At 36.6% G+C, this 27,606-nt stretch overlaps 1 protein-coding gene across 8 annotated transcripts in view; it reads left to right on the forward strand.

Moving 5' to 3' along the window:
• ELAVL2 (ELAV like RNA binding protein 2) overlaps positions 1–27,606 on the forward strand; it is a gene marked incomplete at both ends in the record, with an annotated part of 130,484 nt that overhangs the window by 96,978 nt on the left and 5,900 nt on the right. For all 8 annotated transcript variants that reach the window (XM_084236776.1, XM_084236777.1, XM_084236771.1 and 5 more), the window contains 2 exons: positions 21,263–21,416; positions 24,853–25,078. In XM_084236776.1, coding sequence (XP_084092902.1) covers positions 21,263–21,416; positions 24,853–25,078 — 380 coding nt within the window. The remainder of the gene's footprint in view (positions 1–21,262; positions 21,417–24,852; positions 25,079–27,606) is intronic.

Consider the following 27,606-nt stretch of genomic DNA (forward strand, 5'->3'; position numbering starts at 1 on the left):
TTGAATAGCTGCCACCCCATCTTTTGGAGCCCATCTGAAGTCCTTCCTTCAGTGCTGCCTTGCTGGGTTGTTCCAACTTGGATTGGAATGAATGTTTCAACTTTTCTGAAATATGTTCTCATTGCCCACGAGGGACCACAAAAATTTAAGAATTGAAGTGACCCATCTATAATTTAGACTTGACCACTACTCTGTCCCATTAAAAGACTTGCAACCTTGATGATCACATAGTTTAGCTAGGACCAGGCAGTTGAAGAGAGAGCTATGACTAAAATTCCTGTTTTCTGATACACATACCGAAACAGGTATGCAAATGTGCTCTTCAAGTTCAGGTTTCTGTTAGGTCTTCCACGCTATGTAATGTAGCGTTTAGTATAGGTTTGGTGGAATTCCTGATTATTGAAATATTAAGAATGAATAAAGTGCTGTGAAAGAGGGTTTAGTTAGCAGTTTCTCCTGGGGCTTCCTAATAGCATTAGCTCCATGGACTTTTGTACAATAGATGGGTGCTATGTTGAATAAATGACAATTCGGTACTTTTGCAATGAATGGTGCAAAGTCTCTGCCTCTGCAAGAACCTAAGACAGTTATCCCTAAACTTGGTTTCTTCATAATGACAAGGAGAAAGTGAGTTAGAAACAAAGGTAGAAATAAACGTTCTGGGACCACACATACATATCCAGAGATGAACTATGGGAATCTGTGTTTTGATACACTTCTAGGTAATTTGTGACAGCAAATCTAAGACTCATCATGTAGGGGACCACCACCCCCACATGAACCTTTTTAGAATAGCTGAATTCTCTATTAGGTATTTTTGTGGGCAAAGGTAAGTCTGTTTTCAGCTTTTACCTTTACAGTCCTCTTGTGGTTAATTCTGTTAACTGGAATATTAATAAGACTTTTCTTGAGGATGCTGAATAATAGTTTTGCATTCAAATAAAAAGCAATTCATATAGTTTTCACTTAAAAAGCGTGGCTTAGAATCACTTTTTTAACAGCATGACTTAGAAAGTAGATGAACAGTATAATAGCATTCATCGGTTAAGGTCTTGAGATGGTTATTCTTGTCTCAGAATCACTTTTTTCCCTGATTGGGTGGAGGTCTCAGCACTTACCCTTACTGGTGATGTCACCCCACCCCCTGAACTGCATGTATAGGGGTCATAAAGAGTACATTCTGGCCGTGTTGTCCCCCTACTATTGAGATCATGAAGTGTGAAAATTACAGATGTTTTTAAACATCTGTTTTTATGGAGGTTAGTGGAAAGGTAGTTGGTGTAGAATTCAGTCATCCAGAAGCGGGGGTGCAATCTCATGGCAATGTTGAAAACAGTAGCTGATGGGGTAGGGTTCTCTTCAAGAGTCCTTAGCCCTGTGGGAACCTTTTCTTTTGTGGACTGCTCAAGGGAACAGTGGTGTGTCTACTGTGTTCAGTGTGTGTGTTCCTTTCTCATTTTGTTTTATGGAGGGGGGCATCTCAAATATTGATAGACTCTAAGTTGTACATGAAATATTTATGACTTAAAGCAAATACTCCCACCCCCACCCCGGCCCAAGTGAAAATGTATTTTTTGTCTGCATTAATGGCATCTAACTTAAATTCATCAAGGAAAATCATTTCCAGAAATACTTTAGACTTTGTTTTCTCCTAAGCACTGTGAATAGGTGATTATTACCTACAGAGTGAAATGGTGCCCTCAATTCTGGCAAATCTTCCAGCTTTTCCCCTTATGGGAATGACCTAGGAAGCTTATTGCTGCAAATGGACTGGCTTTGTCTAGAAAGTCAGAGCTGTTATCACCAGGAATATGACTTTTTGTTATTGTTGATAGGTTCTACCATAGCAATCCATTTCTACTCTGCCTTGCAAATGAAAAAAAAAAAAACTATCAAGAAGTATAACCTATATAAAAAAATTTCCTAAATTTGGTTTTGATTAAATATGTTTTTAAATCATTTAGACATAGAACAAGCTCACCATTGAAGTACAATAAAACATTTTATATAAAAATTGGAAAATTACAAATAGTAATATCTATTTAAATGTTCAGTTTGTTAGAGAGAAATTAAGTAAAGCTTATAAATCTTGAAGCTATTGTACTGCTTTTAATTTTTTTTTGTTAAATTTATACCTTTCCTAATTAGCCTATCCTTTTCTCAATGAGTAAATATCATGTTTGCAGACTTCTGTTTTTTCCCATTTAGTGTGAAATTTCTCTTTATTGTAGGAGGTATATGGAACTTCATTGCTGAAATCTTTGCTTCTCTGACATAGCTAAAGTGATTCCCTGGCTCTGTGATCTTAGACAAGTGTTCTGACCACTTTAAGTTTCCATTATATCTGTAAAATGAATGAATTTATTCATCAGTGAGAATATTTATTACCTGTCACTTCTTTCTAACTTTCCATGGTCTACCAAATTGCATGTTAACAAACTTTTAATGGACTCCTGAGATTTAGTGATGAAATGTAGTACTCGATGCTTAGGAGGTAGAAATTTTAACTGTTTTCCTCTAACACTGCTGACAGTTGAGCATCCATAGTAAAATTTATGCTGGCAAATTGTTTTCTAGTTCACCCTCCTTTTGGTACAAGATTTTCTGAAATGAGTGGGACTTAATTTATCATTGTAAGTTCTTTTATAAAACTTAATTTTGACAATTAGGGAATATTCTTTAGATGCTGCATAAATCAGCTCTCCATTGTAGAAAAGGAAAGGGCATGGAAGCTGGAACGTAAGTGAAGGGCTTGCCACCTGGTAGGTGCTCTGCTAAAATATCTATAGCACCATTCTGGGGTGGGAGAGACAAGTGCATTTTATAATGGCAATAATGTTGAGATTTGATGCTTTTATAGGGCATGGCAGTTTGAAAGCAGATGTTAGGGGAACTACATAGAATTAGCTAGAACAGAAAGCAGCATGGGGGAGTGATGCAGAAATGAGACTACGAGCAGATCATAAAAGGTAGGAGTGCCATGCCAAGATGTCCTGGTTTTATATTGCAGGTGAGGGAGAACCACCGAAGAGTTTCAAACAGAGTAGTGATGGGTTTGGACTTGAATATTTATGAGGGGGAGGTTGGCTTTAAATTTCTTTAAACTTCACAGCTCTCTGAGCATTTCTGCCCATACTGGAATTCTTCTGGTGTATGTAATTGTTGTTACTTTCCTGTTAGATACCAAGTGTGGATGCTTATAGAAGAAATACAGACTTTATATATATTAAAAGCGTCTCCTGTGAAGTGCCCCTCATTTCAATATCTGGATATAGATATTTACCTTTTACCTTGAAAATTTGGAATAGTCTGAAGACAGGCCTCCAATTAACTAAAATTTATGAGATGCTAGGCTAATTATTGTTTAGGTAGTCAGATCCTTATAGGGAAAAAGATAGTTGAAAAAATATGTACTATGGATGAAGGCAAAAGTAGAGACTTTGGGTGAAGTATTTTTTTGCCTTTTTAAAAATAGACTGAATGCATGTTTTTCTGACTTCCCTTTTAACCCATGGTCAGAAACTTTCTAGAGCCATATGCCAAGATTTAATAGTATATGCTTACAACTTTTATTAAAAAGTCTTCAGTGCATTTAAATGGAATTCTTAACATTTATATTGAATCTAGTTTATATTGTCCTTATTTTATTTCTCTCCCTTGCACGCCCCCAGTCCCCGGGAAATGCAAACTTTTACATGTATTGCATTTCTATAATAGTAATACACTGTCTAACAAAGTAAAAATGGAAGATTTACCTGAACTAAATATTTTAGGATTACTTAGATAGGATTGAGAAGGGGGAGATATTCATAGTGAATTATATTAAATACTTGCCATCCATCCATATGAGAAGAGTTGAACACAGCTTTTAATCTAAATGGAAGGTAAAACCTCCTCTTTTATACACATAGGTGCAGTCTCTTTGGATAACACCCCGACAAACACTGTTCTAACAGAAAACAGACACCAAAGTTAATACATACATAGCCCTTATATGAAGTGAGGAACCACATGATTTTTTTTTTGAGTAGTATGTTATTTCTATAATATTTATCATATCTTATGTAGAATACTCCATTGTCAGCTTTGATTTTATTACTATTTTTTACACAGAAATCCCAAAGGTGGTTATCTAGAATGGCCTAGAGAGTGTGGACCAGTAGCCTCGCAGGGTAGAACTTGGTAGCCCTGACTTCATGCCTGTTGTAGTTCTCTGTCCCTTCTAAGCTCCCTTCAGAGTGGTAATTAGGTAGACATTTGAAAATTCCCAGAGAACTGTGACTTGACATTATCTGAGTGACTTTCTGTAGATGTCATTTTTTATAGGAGGGCATTTATTCATCATTTTATTACCCAAGTATGGACCATGTGGATCATCATGGTCAGGGAGATGTTTGAAATATTTGAAGTGAGATCTGTACCAGAAAATCCTGACTGTTTCATTTCCATAACTAGCAAGGGAGATTTTAGGTTTTATAAATCATGTTGAGTTAGAATAGTAACTGCCCCTTTGTGAGGAGGGAAGACCATGAAAGTAGTGCTTGTATAGGCCCAGGAAATTGTTGCTGTTTTTGAAAAGTGAAGTCTTTGAAATTTCAGTCCTTAATATTATTAATCAGAACATTGAGTCATTCACATTTTAAAAGGGGAAAACTACATGCAGGCCTAGGATATTAAGTGCAAAATTAGTTTGTAATAACAGTGAGACTGGGCAAGAGATTCAAGCAAATTATTTTCATCTTGATAGATGCTGATAGTAGAATTATTTTTTCAGACCTGTTTGGTTTTGGGTTGTAACCTCACAGTTAAAGTGAAATCAATGTAAACTGATCTGGATGGTCAGCCAACTCTTTTTCCTGACCATCACACTGTTCTACCTTCCTGCTTAACTTTCCAACTAAGGGTAGAATTTATGTTCTTTTGTTTATGACCCAGAGACCAGTTTGGTGCTAGACCAGTATGGCTCTAGTCTTTTTTTACCAAGCCAGCTTGATGGGTAAGGTCCATCTGCTAACTTTCCGAGAGTGGGTCCTTAACTCTTGGTTCCTTAATTTCTTGCTCATCTGGTTTTTTGGGAACACTTTCACTGGACTTTTATCCTTGTGGTTGCCTGGATTTATTAAATAGTAGTTTCTGGTAGGCAAATACTCTGATCAGCGAAGGAAATTGTTCGAGAACTTTATTATAATTAATGCTACTTGACACTAGAAATGAGACTTGACTTTGACCATTTTTTCATCTCACATTATCTATATTCAGCTGTTTTGCTTAAAATGAAGTTATGGATGCCATTGAAAGTTCTTGTGGGAACCTTAATTTGGGTTACTTTAAGCATCTTGAGACCTTCTGAATCAGATTTTTGTTAGGTGACCTGGAATGGAGCCATGCTAGTGGTGGAAGAACTCTTCTCTCTTTGAAACCAAGCTTTTCAGACTATCAGAACTGTTATTTGAGAAAAAACCTGATAGCTGGAGGTCATTTTTAGGATAACTCCATGGAGGAGTTAACATTAAATATTTTGGGCCTCCCCTGGTGGCGCAGCAGTTGAGCACTGGGTTGCGAGGCTGCCCCCAGCCTCTGCAGTGCCAGTTTGATCCCTGGCCACCGGCGAGGGTCCCACAAAAAAAAAAAAAAATGTTTTTAAAGGTAATTGGACAGTAAAATAAATACAGTAACTTTCTGAATCTGCTTTATAGGACACCGCCCATTCTTCAAGAATGTTTTTCTGGTATATTCTTTTTTTTTTTTTTTTTTAAAGATTTTTTTTTTTTTTTTTTAATAGAGGCATGTTTTTCTTTCTTTATTTGTTTGCTTGTTTGTTTGTTTTGTTTATACATGCACTGGGTACAGTCAGAAGCGCGGGAGGGTGAGAGAATTCACCAGAGCCAGAGCGGGGAGCAGAGCAGGCAGAAGGACCGAAGTACACTGCTGAGGGGAGCAGCGGGCGGCAGGAGAGGTCTGCGCGCCATGTGGGACCCTCCTCCGGTGGCCGGGGAGCAGCCGGGGATTGAACCAGCACCGCAGAGGCCGCGGGCAGCTTCGCAACCCAGCGCTCTACCGCTGCACCACCGGGGAGGCCCTTTTTCTGGTATATTCTTGTCAGTTCTAGATGCTAGTTTAAAAATTAGACAGAATTTTATTTGTCTACATTTGTGTGCACTTTCTAGGAAAGCACGTGTGGTCCATTTTATTTCACTGCTATCTCTGCCACACCTTCTGTCACTGCCTTTTTCACTGATTCTCTGCCATGAGTACTCTGAGAATTTTTGCTGGTTTTACTTGGGAAATTTCATGACAATTTTGTTTATGGGTAGGCAGAGAGAGAGGCTATATTTTGTACAACAATACAGGAAATCTGCTGCTGGTTTCCTTCCCCAACCCTGCTGGGGTGAAGAGCTCCTTTGTTTGTTACAGCAGGACTTGAAGCCAGGAGTCCTGGATTTGTGTTCTGCTCCTGCTGTCTTGGTCTGGTTTTCTCATTTCTGAAATGGTAGAGCTGGTACTAGGCCGCCCAGTTTTAGGGAAAGAGTTTTGCTTTACATCCAGGGGTAGGAAATAGTTTAAGCTAGTCTGTTCCTAATGGAAAACAAGAATCAAGAATTTTGAGTTCTTTTTCACTCATCTTGTCTATGTTAAAGTTGCATTTCAGAAATCTAGTTCAGAAAGAATTAAGAAAAAGCCACCATCATTCTGAAGAAAGCAGTCACAATGTCTAGTGTTTTGGTTGAATTTTGTTCGGTAGTTAAAAAATTACTGAATTTGCCTTGCTTTATGCAGAAGTGGATTTTGAAAGAAGTCAATAAATCGTGCTAATGTGCTCTGTTTTTTGGGTCATTAGTATAAGGTTACCTCCTCCCACAGGAACGAGAAGTTTAATCCTTCCTACAGAGGTTATGGGGTTGCTAATGAGTCTTGAAATGACCCTCAGGTGAGCAAGCAGGAAGGGCAAGGATAATCAGAGCACCTGCATGGTATGTGACATTGGTAATTCAAAAAAAAAAAAAAAGCTTTAGTTTCTACAAGTCTTGTTAAATGACCGTTTTTAGAAATTTGATTATTTCTCCTTTTTATACCCAAATGACATTGTTCATATTCATTCAAAGATTCCGGTGTCATTGAGAACAGTTCTGACCTCATAGAATCAAGTTGAGCAGCCTTTTACAGAGACTGGCCCGACTGGTAGGTCCCCTCGCCCAGCTGAGCCACATCCAGTCTGTCCAGTTCTTGGAAATACCTTTGGATGGATTTTATGGGCCTTGTTGTACTTTTACATTGTCATATTTGCTGGTGATTTATAGTCACATAAACTTTATTTTCAAGCTACTTGGGAAGTTATCTCACTCATTTGGAAACCAGTTTTGGGGTGTGGTAAGAAGGAGGGTTTGGCACCAGAAATTTTTATGAGCTTTCTAGGAAACCTGTGTATGCCCCAGAGTGTGAGGATTACCTGTTTTAAATCCCATTAGATAAGGGACTATAAAAACTTCCATGTTGTGGATGGCGCTGGAAGGGATCATGCTCAGCGAAATAAGCCAAAAAGAAAAAGAAAAATACCGGATGGTCTCACTCATAGCAGGAATCTAGAAAACTTAAATAAGGGACCAGGAAAATGAATATAAGAAAGTGAAAATCAAAATCAACAAAAAACTATGAACCAGAGACACTTTTAGGGGGGCGGGGGCGGGAGGGGAGGGATTGGGGTCAGAATGGGGGGCTGCAATTGTATGGGGAATATAACAATAAAATTTATAAAAAAAAAAAAAAACTTCCATGTTGATCAAAATCACTGGGATGTGGCAGTTGATAAAATAAACATTTCTAGACTCCAATCAAGAGTTACTGAAGCCTCCCCGGTGGCGCAGCAGTTGAGCGCTGGGTTGCAAAGCTGACCGCAGCCTCTGCAGCGCCGGTTCGATCCCCGGCTGCTCCCCAGCCACCGGAGGAGGGTCCCACATGGCGCGCAGACCTCTCCTGCCGCCCGCTGCTCCCCTCAGCAGTGTACTTCGGTCCTTCTGCCTGCTCTGCTCCCCGCTCTGGCTCTGGTGAATTCTCTCACCCTCCCGCACTTCTGACTGTACCCAGTGCATGCATAAACAAACAAGCAAGCAAACAAATAAATAAATAAACATGCCTCTATTAAAAAAAAAAAAAAAAAAAAAAAGAGTTACTGAATCTGGGCTGGTTGAGTGCTGGGCTGCAGGGCTGCCCACAGCCTCTGCAGCGCGGGTTTGTTCCCCGGCTGCTGGTGAGGGTCCCCTCCCCCCACACACACACACACTAACACAAAACACAAAGAGTTACTGAATCTGATTATATGCAGACAGAAGCCAAGGAGTTGGGTTTTTTGTTTTGTTTTGTTTTGTTTTTAACAACTACTACAAGTGATTCATATATGACATGTGGTGGTCTGACCAGGGAGCCATCATTAGTGACTTGCACTTGGATAGGTCTATGGTGCCTGTTTCAAATCTATAACTGAGATTTTCATTCGTGGGTTGTTTTATAAGCTATCCAGAATGCTTGTGCCAAACAGATGTAATTTTTTTTTCACAAGAAACATCTATTTTGTTGTTAAAAATTCTAACAATGTTTAAATGTTATAACAATTCAATAATGAATACAATGCTGAACTTACCTAAGGAATAATTCTCATTCTCTCTCTCTCTCTCTCTGTCTCTCTCTCTCTCTCTCTCTGTCACACACACACACACACACAGACAGACACACAGACACTTTGTACATTTTTAGAGTATTTGAATGTCATTAAATAATTTTAGCACTTTAAGTACATTAGTATTATTTGATTCTGGAAGTGGGGAATTTCTGGTATGGTTCTTCCATGTCCCATTAATTTAAAGTGGATATTTCATAGTACAGTTGAAATGGTTGAGTCCTTAGATTATGAAAGTTGTTTTTAAAATGCAATAAAAATGTCTCATATTTATAGGCTTCCAACCATACCCCACTACTACCCCTCTCCACTATTCTGGATATTTCAGAGCTTGAATAAATGGGAATTTGCTATTTTATTTATGTTATAAGTAAATTTTAAAATATTCACCATATGCTGACTTAATATATAAACCTTTTGCCACATAAATTGAATTTTGCCCTGTAAACTGAATTTTGTCCCAAAGCATTGTGAGAGCATACTATTGCCACAAAGCTTAGAATGTCTCCATCCTGCTCATACTTGCAAAGAAAATGGATTAATAAGTAATTGTCACCAACTTGCAGGATTTTCTTAGTGTGATGTTCTTCATTAACCAGTGTCTTGAGGGAATTGTGAAATATGCATCGCCTGCAAACGGCTCTGGCACACAAAGTCAAATGAACTGTGAAGGTGAGAGCTAAAAACACCCCTCTCACCTTTGTACTTTGTTCTTTGAGTATTAAAGAACATTGATCTACCAAGTGGCAAAGGGGATACTATTTGGCGGTTTAATTACAGCCAGTGAATGTTATTGATGCTATCAATCAGCAAGACCGAGAGAAAGGGCATGGTGCCAGACCATTCCGTGCTCCCGACAGTGTAATTAAATACCACAGGATTGGATTCTCAAGGTAAAGTGAGGTGCTTCCAAACATCTGAAGCAGAACACTTTGTCTTGCAACAAAGGAAAAGGTGCTTATATCCTTTTTACTGCCCGTCTTTAAATATCCGGAGGAGTTCTATAAATGGCAGTAAGGTCTCTTCATTGTGTATGTTAAGGTTGTCAGTGTTTTCCTTAAAAACACTTTCATAAAATCTTCACAACTGTCATACAAAAGGCTTTAGTAATATAGTAATTACTTTTTGCTAATGCTGTTTGGGAGAGTATACAGCTCAGGTGTCTAATAGATATTTGGAGAATGAGGAATTGCCTTTGAATGAGACTATTAGTCCTGCAAATCAGTTAATTTAAAAAAGCTTTCTCTGTGATTATCCTCTAATGGCGAATCATGTTGAAAGAAAAATGTCTTGGCAGGTTTGATGTTGTAAAACATTCAGCAATATTTCAGGGGTTATCCCCTTGAAATTATCTATTGAACAGATTTTTCATAGTTGTGTAACTTATGTCAGGCCCATGAAATACATATAGTTAAAACTTCCTTTGGCTTTGGTGAGGGCTTATGAAAACATTTCTAGTACCTCTTTTCTCTGTCTGTGTGTGTATGTGTGTATTTCACAGACTAATTTCCATCTAGGTCTATATGAGAGATAAGAAATGCCATGGGCAATCCAAAGTGTTTCCTGTTAATGTCCTAAGGAAAAAATCTGGTATTTACTTTGTACCAATTGAGGTGTACCAGAGACAGTCTCCTTGAAAGAAAATATTTTTTCCTCAGATTTTTTTCTGTGCTTCTATGTGTATACATAAACATTGGCTACTAGCTAGGATTTGACAGTTGGGTGACATCGAGCTTGAAATGATCAAACTTTGACTATTGTGAGTTTACTTATAGGTATAGATTGCAGTCTGTTTCACAGTTAGAACAGGTATTTTGATAGTAGATTGTTAAAGTATTTGTTTAAAAGAGGACTTTGTTAGAAATTTTTCTTGGGAAGTTTGAAGAATATTAAATGTTTTTTGAAGTATATTAAATGTTTAGTTTAAGTGGTTATTTCTTCCCATCCATGTATTATTAGGGCTTTTTATTATATAAGATGGAACCATATCAAGACCAGCGGGCAACATCCCAAGTTTATAAGGAAGATAACTGGCTTTAAAAGTTATTAATATCTGCCATGCATGTGCTTTTTCTTCTCATTACCAAAAGAAAGGGCACAGATCACAGATGTAACATTGAAAAATATTTGTGAAATTTGCAAAAAGGCAAAATGTCTTATCTTATATAGGCAGTTTCCATGAGTTATTAAAATAAGTACTTAATTCTGCAAGCATTTTGAGTGTCTTATGTGTACCAGTTAGCTTTGCTCAATATTGGAGCATTGTTAAAATATGACGAGATAGTCTTGCCCTTGGTGTCATTGTTAGGAGGTGAGATGGCACTTACTTTATTTTACCATTATTTAGATGTATAAGTGAAGAGTGCTGTGGAAATAGATATGTCACTATGGAGAAGCCTCTGCTGTGGTTTTCAGAGGTGATAGTGTTTTACAAATTAGCATTTATCCAGGCAGAGAAAGAAGAAATCTGTTAACATGAAGGAATGTCTCAAAGGCACATAGCCCTTTATGTGACATGTACTTTTGGGAAGAAACTTAGAACTATAAAGTATATTTATTCTAACAGTAACCTTCCATAAAAATGATTGGTAGGGAAATGTCATTAAAACCTAACTCCATATTTTACATTTATTCTCTTAGTTAGGACCTAATTTATAAGGGGAACCAGAGAGCTAAATTTTGGGCAGATTAATTCATTTGTTCATTGACACTTAATCTGCCTGTTCCACAAAGAGTGGAACATTTAAGATGTGGAAATTTGGTCACCTGTGAGTGTCATTTAAGATGTGGAAATTTCTAAATAGAGTATTTGGTGGACATATAGAGATAGAATCGTTATGTTTTCTTTAGAATAGATATAAGTAGGTCAAAGAATACTTGGATATGAACAGCGTAGAAAGCCGTTTTTCTTCCAGTTATAGAAGAGCACTTGCTATAGATGGTATTTAAGTTACTTCGTTTTATTGCCATACTTATTTTGATTATTTGTGGGAGAACTATCTCCATATTATCTATGTTTATGACACATTCATATACCTTTCTCTAGACTGTCACTTACAAAACCTTTGCCCTGACATTTAAGGACTCAGAAGTCTTCCCCAACTCACTATTCCTTTGCTTTCAGTGTCCTCCAGAAATCTTTATTATGGGTCAGTTGGCCTCTTCATCCTTGAATATACAAGTCTAATTCTCAGCTCCTGTCTTGGGTATGTCAAGTCTAATTGATAGTCTCTGTCTATAATGTCCTGTACAGCTGTCATTTCTTAGGAGGTTTTATTTGGCCATAAAAGTAGTTAGTTTTTTCACTGCATAATTACCTTTCTCTCCTGTCTGATCATTTGCTCTCTGAGGGAAGGGATCTTCATCTTCAGAACACGTCACAGAATATTTATACTTTTATTTATACTTTTTGAATGAAGATACACACATACATAGAGAGACACACATACACATGTATATCACAAGAAATAGTGGAGACCTGTGTGTTCAAAGATGGAAAAATTTGCAATTTTAGTTACATTAAAAGTGAAACTCACTTCCTGGTAGATGTTGTTATTCATTGAGTTACGGATGAATGAAGAATGTTTATTTACCTGTTGCTTTTTCTTTCTGCAATAGATGAAGATTTAAATTGCCTTATCCCTTTATATGAGGTTTTCTACATAATTTCCCTTAACCTTGTCTTCAGCGTCTGTCTCATGATTTCATAGTCTGTCTCTCTTGTTCTTCTTCTCTCTCTCTCAAAGCTTAGAATGATGTGAAAACCCCAGGCTGTGTAATATATCAAAATTTACTTGAGAACCTTTCCCATACATTACCCACAGTACTAGCTGGCATTTATGCCTAAACAGCTGCAGTTTACTTACACCAGTAGTGTGTGGTTCTTATTTAGGCTTGACTTTCTAATTCAATATTTTAATCCTTTCACAGTGCCTTAGATATAGTAGATGCTTAAATACCACATAAATTATATTTAAATTATATTTTGATGTGCTATTTGGAGGTAAAATTATGACACATTTCGGTAGCCGAGTTTTTGTTGTCATCTGATCAGATTTTAGAAATTTGAAAAAATCCTTAAGCCATTACTGAAGAATGACTTTCTAAGAATTGGATGAGAACATTCATTTTTTTCTTAAGTCAAATTAACTTGTATTATTTCCACTGAAGCATAAAAAGGCAGATTGCTTGTTTGAGCATCATACCTTCTAATCATCATGCTAAAGAGATATTTCAGAACCAGTCCCTACAGGAGACCATCGACAATACTCAACAGTTATTGGAGTGCATGTTTGGTATGTGGGTCTGTCAGACAAGCATACATCATCAGTAGTTTCTTCTACCCTCTAAGAGCTTAAAGCCTAATAATATAAAAGCTCTGTAAGTGAATTACAGTCTGTAACCCTAGGAGGAGGCTTTGAAGTGATCTGCTGCTCTGGCAGTGTTGAAAAAGCCCCAAACACATCTGAGTGTTGAATACTAAATACTGAGATTTCCCATTTTCAAGTCTCTCCTGCTTCCTGATAGTATATGTAGTGAATGTATCTAAAATCAAAAGTTTACAGTATTATCTGTTAGTGATGTGTCCTTGTTATTTTTCATACTGTGAAATTGTATTGAGTCATTCTTGCTGGTTGCACAGTGACTTGTAATCCATCCCACATTTGGAAATGTACATGTGTTCCTGATCTAATGGTGCTATTCCATGAAGTCTCCTTATGGATTTCTACCACTGTCTCCCCCCAAAAAAGGTATCCTGTTTTTCTCATTTTGCACTTCCTTTTAGGTTCTTGGAAGATCTCTTTGAGAGAGAATGAGGAAGTGGAGAGATTTAATATGTGGTAGTTTGGAGAAATAAAATTAAATTGTTTTTTTCTATCAGCTTATTTAAAGATGCTTGATATTGACCTTCTCTATGACAGCAGGGCAGCCTTTTTCTGATGCTTCAGCCAGACTGAAAGCTAATATACTCCTCTCCCATCACCTTACACAATACTTAGAATGTGCAAGAACTAATTTTGATACTAATTACTATGAATTTAGAAGAAACTTTTTCTGTTCAAATGCATCTATCTTCTTTATACTAAGCGTCACTCTTTTTTTCTTACCTGACCTCAAATTCAAGAGTAAAGATTGTTGTTGTTTTTTTTTCTTTTACAAATTGGGAATGCTATTGATAATAATAAATTCATACACTTGTGAGGATCAGTTGAATTAATATACGTAACATCCAGAATACTGCATGGCACATGGCAAGCACTTACTAAATGTTAGGAGCTATCATTGTCTATTACTATGAATATATATATGAAATCATTATAGTATGACTAGAACATTGTTATGGTTCTCTAACTCTGTGCTAATAGTTTATTATTTCATTTAATACTTGTAAGGGTCCCTTGTGATTAGTACTATCATTAACATCAAATTACAAATTAGGAAATCCAGGTTTCAAAAGACCTAAGGAAATTATTCCTGAGATATTTAACTGGTAAATGACAGAGTCAAGATTTGGTCTTAGCTGCCTGTAATACCATACCTGTATATGTTTTATTCCTTCTTAACTTTGGAAAGTTCTTATATAAGCATTAGTTTCTGACCACTAGTTAATAATATGGCCTGTTGTAGATCGAATTTCCTCAAAATTACATGACCAAATTAACAGACTCTTTTCTCAATTTTCATGTTGAAAGTAAGGGAATTTGTATTTTTAATCACTACTCAAAACTTTCTAGTATAGAGAGGTTTGGAGTGGATTCTTTAGTGATTTCAGCTGAAACTCCCATCTATTTTTTTTCCAGACCACTTTAAATGTAATCACTTTCTAAAATTCTGATGGGCTTAAGTGAAGTCACACAATTGGAAATGGAACACAGAACATTTTGCTTGATGGATTTTTGTTTAGACCTTGGAATGACTAATCCACTACCAATGCAGTAGTGGATATGATTTAACTACCCACCTTTTCAGATGCCATATCCACAACCTTTGCTCTGCTTTTGTCTTATTTTTTGTTAAATTCTATGTATGTATAGATCTTGAGGAATTTGGACAGCATTTGTGGCCTCTTTAAGTTGCATTTCAAGAACGTCTTTACTGTAAATGTTTGCCTCTACTGGCTGGAGAGTCCTTATTCAACAACCTCTGTGTGCTACAAACAAGCAGAAGCAGCAATAAAAGGACATATAAGATCTGGCAACTATGATACTTTAATAAAAAAATAAAGATGTTTGTCAGGATAGCCTGTTTGGAACCTCATTTAATTGATACACATGGATGAATCTGTTTTGAATAACATTTAATAAACACTGCTCAGTATAGTTTTTCAGAGACCGAGTTTAAGATGTGTGAAAAAGGAAATCTAATTTGTCAAGTCTGGTATATGATCAGTTGCTTAATATGGCTCTTTCAACCAGCGTACTTCTGTCCCACCCACATGGCTGTTCAGTAGGTTTAGTATTTCTTTTAAGAAATCCCGTATATGATGTGATCTCTTATGACATTTACACTGAGTTTAATCTGTCCTGTTGGATATATGTATCAACTGCCTTGAATTTTATTTAATAATGCTGCACTAAAACTTGAACATGATACGACACAGGATAGATTCTCTAGTGTAAAAGCAAGTTGCTGTTTTTCACTTTCTGTTAAATGTTATGTAATTAAAAAATGGCATGTTTAATACCCAGAAGAATCTGACTATTCTAGGAAACATTTTGACTTAATTGATTTAAAGCTTGAGTCCTAAGACTTAGTTTGATTTTTCTCTTTAGTCTGCTCTCCCACCCCATCCCTATTAGATTTTTCTCAAACATCTCTAATTCTCGGGCATTATTAATAGAAGAAATACAGCAGCTGTTGTAAGGGAATACATCTTGATGTGTTTGACGTGTCTTTATGTGTGTAAGAAATACTTAGCAAGGTGAAGGTTCTTACCTTCTTGTATATATCTTCTGGTATCTCCTAGTAAACATTTGCTCATCCTCCCAATAACTGTCCCTTTTGCTAGAAACTTATTGAAAATCCTGTGACAGAGTCAAAACCTCTAAATTCTACCCAACTTCTTTTCTGTGTCTTTGAACAGTCACTTCACCTTTGTTTACCTCATCTCTATTTTCTGACCATAAAGAAATTGGACAAAATGATGTATTTTCTTTTTGCTCCAAAATTAAAACAACTTATTCTGTAAAAGAGATTGCCTCTAGGGACTTGAATCCCCAATTTGCAAGACAAAAACTTCATTTTTCAAGTGTTAATGGAATTTATATTCTGTGCTATGCACAAAATATCACATCTGGTCTTTGGTATGTTGCAAAGTGAATTACTGTCTGTTAATTTTTAAACATCAGGAGTAAAGTCTCCCCAATTAGTATGTGATTATAAATCACACAAATATGTGGTAGGTACCAAGGTGTACAAAGTAGGATAAAGACAAGGTTTCCTATTTCAAGGAAAGAAGCAGTTTTACCAATTACAAGTCAGGGTAATAGCTAAGTACATCTTGTTATTTTTCCTAAATATTTAAGAGAACAAAGCATATAATACAGTTGTGGGTACACATTAGGGGCACCTGACTCAGACTGAGTGGAAAGGACAAACGAGAATTGACTATATAGGGACTAGGTGATGACCTTGAGTCTGAATTGACTACAATTTAGATAAATGGAAGATGCGGGGAAGTAAGAGAGCTTTTGGAAACTGCTGGTGCTTGTGTATTTATATAGAAAAGGTAGCTAGTGCCCTGAGCATATAAAGAATGAAGAGATATGGAATAAATTTTAAAGCATTTGGGAACCCCTAAGAGATTTCAAGCAGGGAATAATGTGATCAAATGTAATCGCTTGAATTAAAACAATCTTTATATAGATGTAAAACATTTAACAAATCCACCCTCAATAAAATTTGAGGTTCCATTGATGTAGTTTTAAAAATTCTGTATTTTAGAATACCCATTAAAGGTAACTGCCCTAATCTATAAAACCTTTTCTAATCCTTCCTGTTAGGTGTGATTATTTTAGCTCTTAACACCTTTGCTAGAGCTAATCTTTTAATTTCTTATGGACTTATTTCTGTATGCTTTGTTCTCTCAGATTTACTCATTTGCAACCCTTTGTGAAACATAGTCAACTTTACATAAAACTTAATCCTGGACTGTGATGTGCATATGCCTTGATGTGTGTTCGAGACCTGTTCCTGGTAGGGCTTTGCATTTAGAAGTAGATCAAAGTATACACTTCTTCCTTTGGGGTAAATTTTGAGGTCTGTAGCCTGAATTGTGGTTAGAGGTCACATCCTTCTCTGTATTTTATTTCTGAGCTCTTCTGGAGGGACAAGTGTAGCCACCTGTCTGTAAAGCTTTGATACTGTCATGAGACCTTTGCACCTGCCTACCAGACTCAGAACTAACTTTATTAGTGATAGTGTTCTTTCACACAGTCCCAGGAAGAGTCCCATTTTTTATATGATCTACAATTAACTCTCAGTTTAAATAGGCATAACTATGACCTTGTCCAACCCTTTTACCTGAAGATTGAATGGAGCTTTTGAAGAAAGTCTGATGTGGAAAGTGTCAAGTATCTAATATTTTAAGGTTTCATGTTTTTAATCGTGGATCAGTAATTGACAAATGCATAGGCATTGCTCTGTCTGTGATCTTGCTAGTGGGAGATGTTTCAGATGTCTATAGTTTGATAAAGAAGGAATTGGCTTTGTTCATTTAGAGACTTTATCACTTTAATCTGTTGGTATTAATGTCCGCTGTCACTGATCTTTCTGTTGATGAATCAGAGAAAGAGAAGTTGTGTTTTTGAATAAAAGCCTGTAGATGGACATATATTAAAAGATGTCCTGAGAATGAAAACTTTACTATGTACATATAATGAAGATATTTTTGTTCTTTTCAATTCTGTATATTTTGTTTAACTTATTTTGATAGCCCTTGTGTGTTACTTGTTCTTGAATTTTGTAATTAGTTTTAGTTTCTGATGAAAAATGAATTTTTAATTATAAGGAATATACTGTGTTTCAAACTATTTCATTTCTCAGCCTAATTGCTTTGATAAATCCTTTTTTAACTTCTATTTTGTCCAGTCTGATTTCATTTATGCAGAATAATTTGAGAAGCCACTGGCCAGAATATTTATTTGCCTGGTACTTCTAACAACCTCCCTTTTTTTCCCCTCAAGTAATCTCAGTATTGCATGTCTTTGTTTATTATATCACTTCTAGGGTTGTGAGAAATTCCAGAATAAACCTGAGTTTTATTTAAATTGCTATCTTTGGAGTAGATTGGTGTTCAGTGTTGTTCTCCATGTATCATCTTTAAATATTTAAATTGCATATTCTCTGACTGCCTCTTAAATTAGATCCTTCACTTAGTAGTTTTGACATTTCATAACCTTGCTCCTCAGGCTTTAAATATTCACCTGTTTAAATGGCAGTTAAAATTTAAAATCCAAACCCATCTATTAATACAGTGAGTGTAGATTTGGAGAATAGCTTTCACTTGGTGAAGGAAGAAGCTGTTTTGTCCCCAAAGGAACATATGCTGTAGGTTCATTGTTTTGAAGTATTTCTAATACAGAATTTGTCATAAAACAAAACCATCTCTTGGGTCTTTTCCAAGGGATTTTAGTTTTGAAAAACCACAAAGATAGACTTACGCTTTGAGGTTTAATATAGCTCAAGAGTGGTTCTCTGTTGGGTGTTAAAGCGAGGCATCAGTATGAGTTCCAAACGCACACAAAAAAATCAGAATGGAAGTTACTGATAATTGAAAGATAGAAGATTTGATCTGGAAACTGATTTGAATTTCCAAAGTGCAATTCTTATCCCACTATGAGACTTCTTCCTATTTTGGTCTTAAGTGCATCGTCTGTTTATAACCCTTTAAAGCAGATGAAGAAAAAAATGAAATATTTTCCTTTTCCTGGAAGAGGATCTTAATGACAGTGGCATATCTTATATGATATATGCATGGGAAGGAGGCTGCTTTAATCCCACAAAGCAAGTTGTAGGAAGAAGACATGGTGTATTAGCCTGGAAAGAGAACAACTGCCCTTTATTTCCTGAAAGTATTTAATTACATTCTGAGAATTGGAAAGAAATAAAACTAAGTTCAAAATCTAATTGTGTACAATTTTTCCAATAGTCTCACTTAGTAGCCAGTCATCTTTTTTTGGGAAAATTCACATATTTTTTTGAGGGGTAGTCACTTTTGAAAAACACATTAATAGAAACAGAAATAAAAGCCATAGCTATAATTTCTAGTTCCATTCTTTTTTCTGCAATCTATGTTCAGTCTAAGTATATGCATTTAACATATCTTTTTCAAATTCTCAAAACAAGTATGCCAATAAGGTAGTTATTATGTGTCATGTAAAGAAAACTGAACTGAGAAACAAGGACATGAGGTTAGAAGAAATTTGAATCCAGAATTCAACACTGGTTGTGTATGACTTTAGACATATTGTTCACTTTGTTTTTCCCAGCTGTAATGTACTAATGTGTGTTCTGCGTACTTAATAGGGTTGTTTTGAGGCCCCCAAAAATATTTGCAGTAATTTGCAAATGGTGACATCTCATAACCCTTACATGTAATTTTGGAGCATTCTGGGCGGGAAGGGGTAGTCCCTGTGGTCTGGTATCCGGCACTTGGGGTGATTTAGGATAGCAGGAATAACTGGCTTTGTGTGTCAGCCTTTGATAAGAGATGGGTATGTGGGCTTTGGATTGGTCATCTATAACAAAGGCATGCTCTCAGAAGTTTAATTTGCTATTTCTAGGACTCACTGTCCTGTGAAAGCTTAATTATGTATCTTCTCTCCAGGATGATTCCAAAGTCCTTGTAGTCATAGGACAGAACAGTGCCAATGCAACTTCCAAATAATAGCCTTTGGAACAAATGGTATATTTTCACTTGTTGAACAAACTTATTGAATATGGGATAAGGATATTAAATGTTAACAGTACTGGGGCAGCAGTGAAAGATAGAGTGAGACCTTTATAAAATAGTAAATTGTGACTTAAAAGTGATAACACAGAGAACTGTGGGCATAATTTATATAAAGATTTATTTATTTATGCATAGAAGAATGGCAGTGTAGGCCAGAAGTGTGTGGGGTTGGGGGTGAGAGGATTCACCAGAGACAGAGTAGGGAGTAGAACAGGCAGATGTACTGAAACACACTGCTAACGGGTGCAGCAGGCAAGACAGGAGAGGTCTGCTATTCCATATGTGGGTCAGTTCCCTGGCTGGGGATCAAACTCAAGCTGCAGCGGTCAGTGATGTGATAGTCTGGGACTTAACCCTTACGACACCAGGGAGGCCTATGTAGGCATAATTTAAACTATGGTGAAGATATTTGGTGTTTTATATCAAAAGTGTTCAAGTTGAAGTTTTTATTTTCGCATTGTTATAAACTGGGTTAAAGGTGATGCCAGTGGATGAAATGTGCAGGCTGAGGTTATTGTACCATTGTAAACCAGCAAATCAATACTAGAGTTAAACTCTTTAATGTTTTTATGCATCACCTGGAAAATAGGTATATTGTGACATTTCTGTCCTTGCAGATAGTCCAAGAGCTAACAGTTCAACCAAAGGAAATGTGACCAGAAATAGTTATGTGAGACTCAGGGCTGTCTACAAGTTGGCAAAGATGGCAAAGAGCTCTCTCTTATAACTTGGGCAAGATCTAGATGACTTGATGAACTGGCCCATAAAGCTATTTGCTCTCCTAGGGTCAGTGGGGGTGTTATGTGTTAGTTTGACTTAACGAATATTCTTGCATCTATCACATGCCAAGATAATTGAGAATGAAGTAAAAAGAGAGTGGTAGTTTTTTCCCTCATGAAGCTTACATGAAGAAAGTCGATTGTTAAACCAGTGTGCTTGAACTTACTTTAGTTTGTCTTCCACCTTGTAGAATTTTGGATACTTTTTTTTTTTTACAGATGAAGCTTTTAGAAAGGATGCATAATATTGTGGGTAAAGTCCAGGAAAGGACTTAAAACTTTTTGAAAGGCAAGGTTAAAAAAGGTCGTCTGGACAAGAGACAATAGATGATAACAGGAACGATAGCTCATTCACATTTTTAAGTTTCTGGGAATTTAGAGATGGTAGGAAGCTATTTTGGAATAAATAAAAGGAATGTGCTGATTATAGGGTAATTTTTTAGTAAAGTTGCACCACCACCCCTAGAGATGGGAAAGGTTTGGAAAAAAAGTAATAAGAATGCGTGAAATGAATTTAGAGTCCTTAAGCTAAATAATTCCAGTGAGCCCAAAATCCCTAGTTTGGGGAATTGATCTCAGTGAAAATAGCCTATTATCATGAGCAGTACTGTGCTGCGTGTACCACTGGTCTATTTTGAAAACTTAATAAGCCCTGTCGGGGTAAATACTCCACCCAGGGGAATGACACTTCCCATTCATTTAGAGTAAAATAGTTAATGTTGTGTTTGCTTTAACTTCAGTGTTTGTTGTATGCCCCTTATGGGAAAGCTACTAGCTAACTTCAGGCAGCCTTGGCGTTTCTGAAAGAGGGAAGAAACTGAGTGTGCCTGTACATGTAATTTTACTTCCCTTTTCCAGGTTTCCTATGCTCGCCCGAGTTCAGCTTCTATCAGAGATGCAAATTTGTATGTTAGTGGACTTCCGAAAACAATGACCCAGAAAGAGTTGGAACAGCTTTTTTCACAATATGGACGCATTATTACTTCTCGTATTCTTGTTGACCAGGTCACTGGTAAGTAGGCAACTGCTCTAGAAAAGCTTTTTCTGACTGGCAGATTGTGAAATATTCAACCTCCCCATACAGCAGTCTTACCTCTAGAACAAATCAAAGGTATATGTGGGCCAGAAAATGCAATTTTCTGCTGGAATTCTTCATAAATATGCATGGATAAAAATAGATTGTGTAGGGTAGTGAGTGAGCTTGAGTCATTTCCACCCTGAAGGTATAGGTTCGAAGCCTGTTTCATAGCTTGTAATACATTTTCCGATGTTATAATCTTTGTTTCCAAGCTGCTGCATGAAAAAAGCCCCCCATCCTCCTTATAAAGTACTAATAAAGCAGTCTTATTTTTTTTTGAAGCATAGTTGAATGCTGCAATATGCAGCTAGTTTTCCAAGAGAGGATTGCATTACATTTATGCTGGTAATTGCTGATAAGGCTATTTTCCAGGTCCTTGCTGTCTTGTATAGACATATTGTAAGAGTTTGACAATTTTGAATGTTAAAAATTTATTTTCTGTATAGTGTAACTTAACAAAACTGAAAAGAGAAGACTAATATTATTAGTTTTTTTGTTTTTTTTTTTTAAATTAGAGTCCCTTTTGGCAAAGCTTTTAAAGAAAAGCTAGCTATATAGTATGGATTTTAAAAGCTGAGATATACATTTCAATTATAAAAAAAATACTGATTCTTTTAAAAAATGTTAAATACAGGGAGACATGGCATGGAGGGGGAATAAGTCACCAGTAGTGCCATATACTCAAGTAGCTACGTTGATATTAAAAAAAAAAAATGGTAGATTGTCCTCCTTTCTTTATTTTTCTCCTTTCTCTTTCCTTACTCCCTCGGCTCTTCCCCACTTATTTCTCCTCTCTCTCTTTTATGATGAAAACACCACTGGAAAATATATTGTATGTTGCAATGTCTGTATTTTTCCCCTAGGGAGACAGTGAAATAGCCATAATAAAATGAGGCCAGGTTTTTAATTCTTCAAATGATGATTAGTTTAGTTGCTATGAATTTAATCAGAAAGAGCCTATTTTATGCCCCTTTTTGCTGTTAATTACCTCATAAGAAGTACTGCTCTTAAAGTTCCAGGTAGAAAGAGAGCTGTCATTACATACATGCTTGGGAGAATGGCTTGTACATTTTGTTATTGGGGGGAAAGTTGGTCAAATGAAGGTATATAAAAACATTTTCCCCCCTATTGTTGACATTTCAAAATTCTCCATTTACATTCTGTCACAATACATTATTCTACACAGGCTGAGGATGGGGTTGAACAGAAATTCCTGCCTGGCAGTTCATAAAAAAGGGAATTTTTGCTTCTTAAAAAAAAATTAATTTTGTTCATATCATCTACGCTTTTAAACTCATTCATTCTTTTTTTTAAAAAAGCTATTTATTTTTAAGATTTATTTATTTATTTATACAAGCACTGGGTACAGTCAGAAGCACGGGAGGGTGAGAGAATTCACCAGAGCCAGAGCGGGGAGCAGAACAGGCAGAAGGACCGAAGTACACTGCTGAGGGGAGCAACGGGTGGCAGGAGAGGTCTGCGTGCCATGTGGGACCCTCGCCCAGTGGCCAGGGATTGAACCGGCACTGCAGAGGCAGCGGGCAGCTTCGCAACCCAGCGCTCAACCGCTGTGCCACCGGGGAGGCCCCTAAACTTATTCATTCTTAATTAGAATTTGGTAAATTGGAAGTAGTTTTCAGTTATGTTAGAGAAAGCCCATCTCTTAACTGCTAGTCTGTTCTGAGCATGTGAGCTCATAGGTGGATCTGCTTCACCACCTTGTAGGTTAGTCAGTGGTTCCCAAGTGTGGTTCTTGCAAGCTGCCCTATCAGCATTCTTCTGGAACCTTACAAAAGATACATATTCTCCACCCCACCCAAAATCTAAAGATAAAACTCTGAGGATGGGCTTTTACTTAGCCTTTCAGGTTATTCTGATTCATGAGTTTTGGTGACTCAGCATGTGTAGAGATCATTTCATTGCTAATCGGATGCTTTCCTCATGGAACATTCAAGTCTTGGGGGTTACTAATTCTTAATAGCAGTTAGCAGATAATTAAAAGGATGTATTTGCTGTCATTTCACCATTCCATCTTTATACTTATAGCTTTCAAGGAAAAGCTATTCACTGTAAATAAAAACAAAATCTTGCTTTTGTTATCCATCAGGTGACAATAATGTGCAGTGAGATTTCATTTAAATAGGAAAGGTTAAGTGATAGGGACTGTCTGAGGTATACGTTATGGGGAAAAATGCTTATCTACCTTAGAATCAGAGTCTAAAACATTGAATTTATGCAGTATTAATTGTAAAGCAAGTAGACCTTCATTCCTTTGGAGAATTCTTACTAATGGTGATGGTTCGTGAATTTTCCCAGCATCTATTTCTTAACGCATCATTCTTTTTATCCAGTGACATAAACATCCAGAATTTCTACCTGCTAGTCCCAGGCTGATATTGTTAGCATCAGTTTGCTTGCCAAGAAAACATTTCCTTGCAACTGCTTATCCCATGATGGCCAGGTATGGCCACCCTGACTAGGGTTGAATTAGCTCATTCAAACTAATGAAATGAATGAGTTGGGTTTCCCTCTACCATTTCTGAAAAACTGGACAGGTATTTGGCCAACCCTCTGCTTTCCCATTCTTGTCTCTCAGAATGAAGGTGGTGCAAAAGGCAGGGAATGATATTCCATGATCAGGAAATGCTGCCGAAGCTAGGAATCTTTGAGGTGTTCTATTTTATCAATTTAAAAAATAGGCCCACTTTTATCATTTTTCTCCTTAGAATAATATTTTTCTGATAAAGTACAACTAGTTACAAGTAGTGGGGGAGCTTGAGTGAACTGGAAAAGCCTCTTTAGAAATTTTTCTGTAAGGACTGGTATCCTATGTAGTATTATCAAGTTGAATGTATTATTTAAGAATTTAGCTGAAAATACATCTACCACTATGCATGTATTTTTAGCATAGCTTTTAAACATTGTTAGCAAATGCCTGATTCTGTTCTTCCTGTTACAAGAAAGGGGGCTCTTCATTTCTGAACTCATTGTCCAATAGCATAATTTGAAAAATAGAACTCAGGCATGCTACTGACATTATTGAAACAGAGTGAGTATATGGGAGAGACAAAAAGCAGTGGGGGAGAGAAAACACGACATACTTGTGTGCTGTTTTTCTTCTTGGCTTATTGGTAGGCATTTGATAGCTATTTTAATTGTATGAGGACTTCCATGCATTATTTATTTATTTTTTGGGGGTAAATTTTAGCCTGAATTGCTACTAAGGTAAAACTTTCCTCTGATTTTTGGAAGATGTTATATGTAGGTGAAAACATGTTTTTGTGAAGGAAAAATTAATTCATCCTTTTTGTCTTTCCTTCCCCTCTCTTCTGCTCCTTCTTTTCCCAAATCCTTACCCAACTCTCCATAGGCATATCAAGGGGTGTAGGGTTTATTCGATTTGACAAGCGGATTGAAGCAGAAGAAGCTATCAAAGGCCTAAATGGCCAGAAACCTCCTGGTGCCACAGAGCCAATCACTGTAAAATTTGCTAATAATCCAAGCCAAAAAACCAATCAGGCCATTCTTTCCCAGCTGTACCAGTCTCCAAACAGAAGGTATCCAGGACCTCTAGCGCAGCAGGCACAGCGTTTTAGGTAAGTATGGTCCGATTATTTTGCCCAGCTGCTAAACTCAGAACTCTCAGGTTCCCTGTCCAGTACTTTTATTGACAGAATTCTCTGGTTTGCTGTTGTTATTATTAATGTTTTCTTTTTCTTATGGACACAGAGAAAACCAACTTGGGAAATAGTGTATTTTGCCAGAAGTGAAGGAGGGGGACAAGAGGAAAATAACCCACAGCAATGGCTTTCCATTTTGCCACTCTGGGACATTTGGCAGTATCTGCAGACATTTATATTAGCATTGCTTGTGTGGAGGGTTCTAGTGGCATTGAGTGGGATAAGACCAGGGACACTGCGAAATATCCCTATAGTGGGCAGTGTAGCTCCCCAAAACAACAAATTATTTCTCTCCAAATATCAGTGTTGCTAGACTGAGAATCCCAACCTTAAATGGGATGCTTTTAATTATTTCATTATTCCTCATTTCTCCTTTTTAAAAAGTATTTTTTCCCGATGAGATTTTATTTTTACTTCATTTTTTTAGGTCGAGCTCTTTCAGTTACTTTGTTTTATAATGTGTACCACTAAGGATATATTATAACCTTTGTGAATATATTAAGTTTCTATAAATGGCTCCCTGTTCCCTTTTTAAATTTTTTATTTCTTATAATTTAGGACTTGGCAAATAGTCTCTGTAAAAGACTGGATAGTAGATTTTGTGGATTTCTTGCATGTCTTTTTTTTTTTTTTTTTTTTAAGCAACTTGAAAAACATAAAAACCATTTTCGCTTCTGGGCTATACAGAAACAGATGGAAGTCTGGATTTGGCCTGTGGGTGGTAGTTTTCTGACCTCTGTAAAGTCCAGAGAATGACCGTGCTTCTTTAGTTCAAAGAAGACATTTTTTTCTCAGAAACAAGTATATATATTCCAGATTCTCAAGTTTTATCCTAACCCTGGGGTAACAACCAAACCAAGTCATTTATAAAATACCCCTAATGTGGATGTGAGAAGAACAGTGACTTTAAGAAGTTAAACAGAGTGCAAAAGAGCTTTTGGTTCATAAGCAAAGGTCACTCAGTTTTTATTTTCCAGAACATTTTTTAATATCCTCCTTTGCCATATGGTGTACTACAGCCATAATGCCATTTAACCCCCATGCAATTTTTTTTTTCTTTATCACAAGAGCTTTATCAATTTTATTTCCTTACTGGAGCAGAATAATTACCCAAAAATGTTATCATAAATGTCAGTTGGTAAAAAATTAAATTTTTTAGCTTAAGTCACATGCATTTTTTTCATTGTGGTTGTTTAGAGTGCTAAAGAGAGTGGGTATAAAATTAAATATCTCCTTAAAAAAAATCACATTTGAGGTATGAGAAAGAAATTACCATGGGCTATGCCATCTTCAGTTTCTACTTAGGTTGGCTTTTGCCCTGGGAGAAGAGGTGATATTGTTAGAATAACTGCTTCTTTTGACTGTAGATAGTTGTGGCAATTGAACTGGAGGGACAGATGCATTAGGCTGCTTGATACTTGTCCTTGTGGAGAAAGAAGTCTCCCAAAGTCAAATTTTTGGCATTGCCAGTAGGTTACCTCTGTGGCATCTTAAATGAATGATATTTCTTTTCGCAAACTTTGCACAGACAATCCTGAAGGAATTTTTGAGGTGTTTCTTAGGCAGCCAATCTAGTTAATAATCTCAGAGCTCTTTGGAGCCTAGCATGGATTTTGAGCTAAAGGAAAATTCTTTAAAACTTAACAGTTTCACACTGTGAAAGTATGAAATATTTAATGTTTAGTAGATATTTGTATTAGTTTAAGTTATTTGTGTTTTGTGTTTTCTGATTTAAGCTCTATTTTTGTTTTAGAGTAGTTATTAAATAACACTGCTTTAGAATCAAGATTGATTCTAAGGAAGACTGGGCAAGAAGAGGACTGCAATGGCAGAATCTTCAGGGGAAGTGCTTGTAGGCATGAGGTGACTCAGCTACTAGGGTGTTGTCAGCTGCTCTATCTGCTTTTAACTCACCTTCCTCCCTTTCTACATGCCATGCTTCTCAATTTTGGTAGGGTAAAATCTGACAGAATGTTGTGATGGTCGTTAATTAAAAAAAATCTTTTATCCATTCTGTGCTTTTCTCTTTAATTCAAGTTCTCATTAACATGCGAAGTCTTCCTTGCCTTGATTCCTGTGCAAAGAAATTTTGAGAAAAGGAAGAGTTGCTGCTTGTAAGGGAAACCTTATAGGGAAAATGGGGAAGATACTTGTTTTCTCTCCATATTCCTAACTCTTGTCTCAGGATCCCCCTCCCTCAAGGATCTCTTTCCAGATAATAAAATATGAACGAGACATTGAGCTCAGGGAAGTTTGATCTAGATTGAGTGTTAGAAGTAGAAGAAATTTGAATCTGTTCCTAGAATTCAGGTTTAATCTGTTGTGTGTTTGATTGATTTTCTTTAATGTCTTTAAAAACATGGCTGTCATTACCTTGATCTTTTTTTTGCTTCGTTAGTTGAATTAAGGTTGAATCACTTTCTTTCGCCTCGCAATGACTCATG

This window comes from Talpa europaea, assembly GCF_964194135.1.
Source record: "Talpa europaea genome assembly, chromosome: 7".
NCBI lineage: Eukaryota > Metazoa > Chordata > Mammalia > Eulipotyphla > Talpidae > Talpa > Talpa europaea.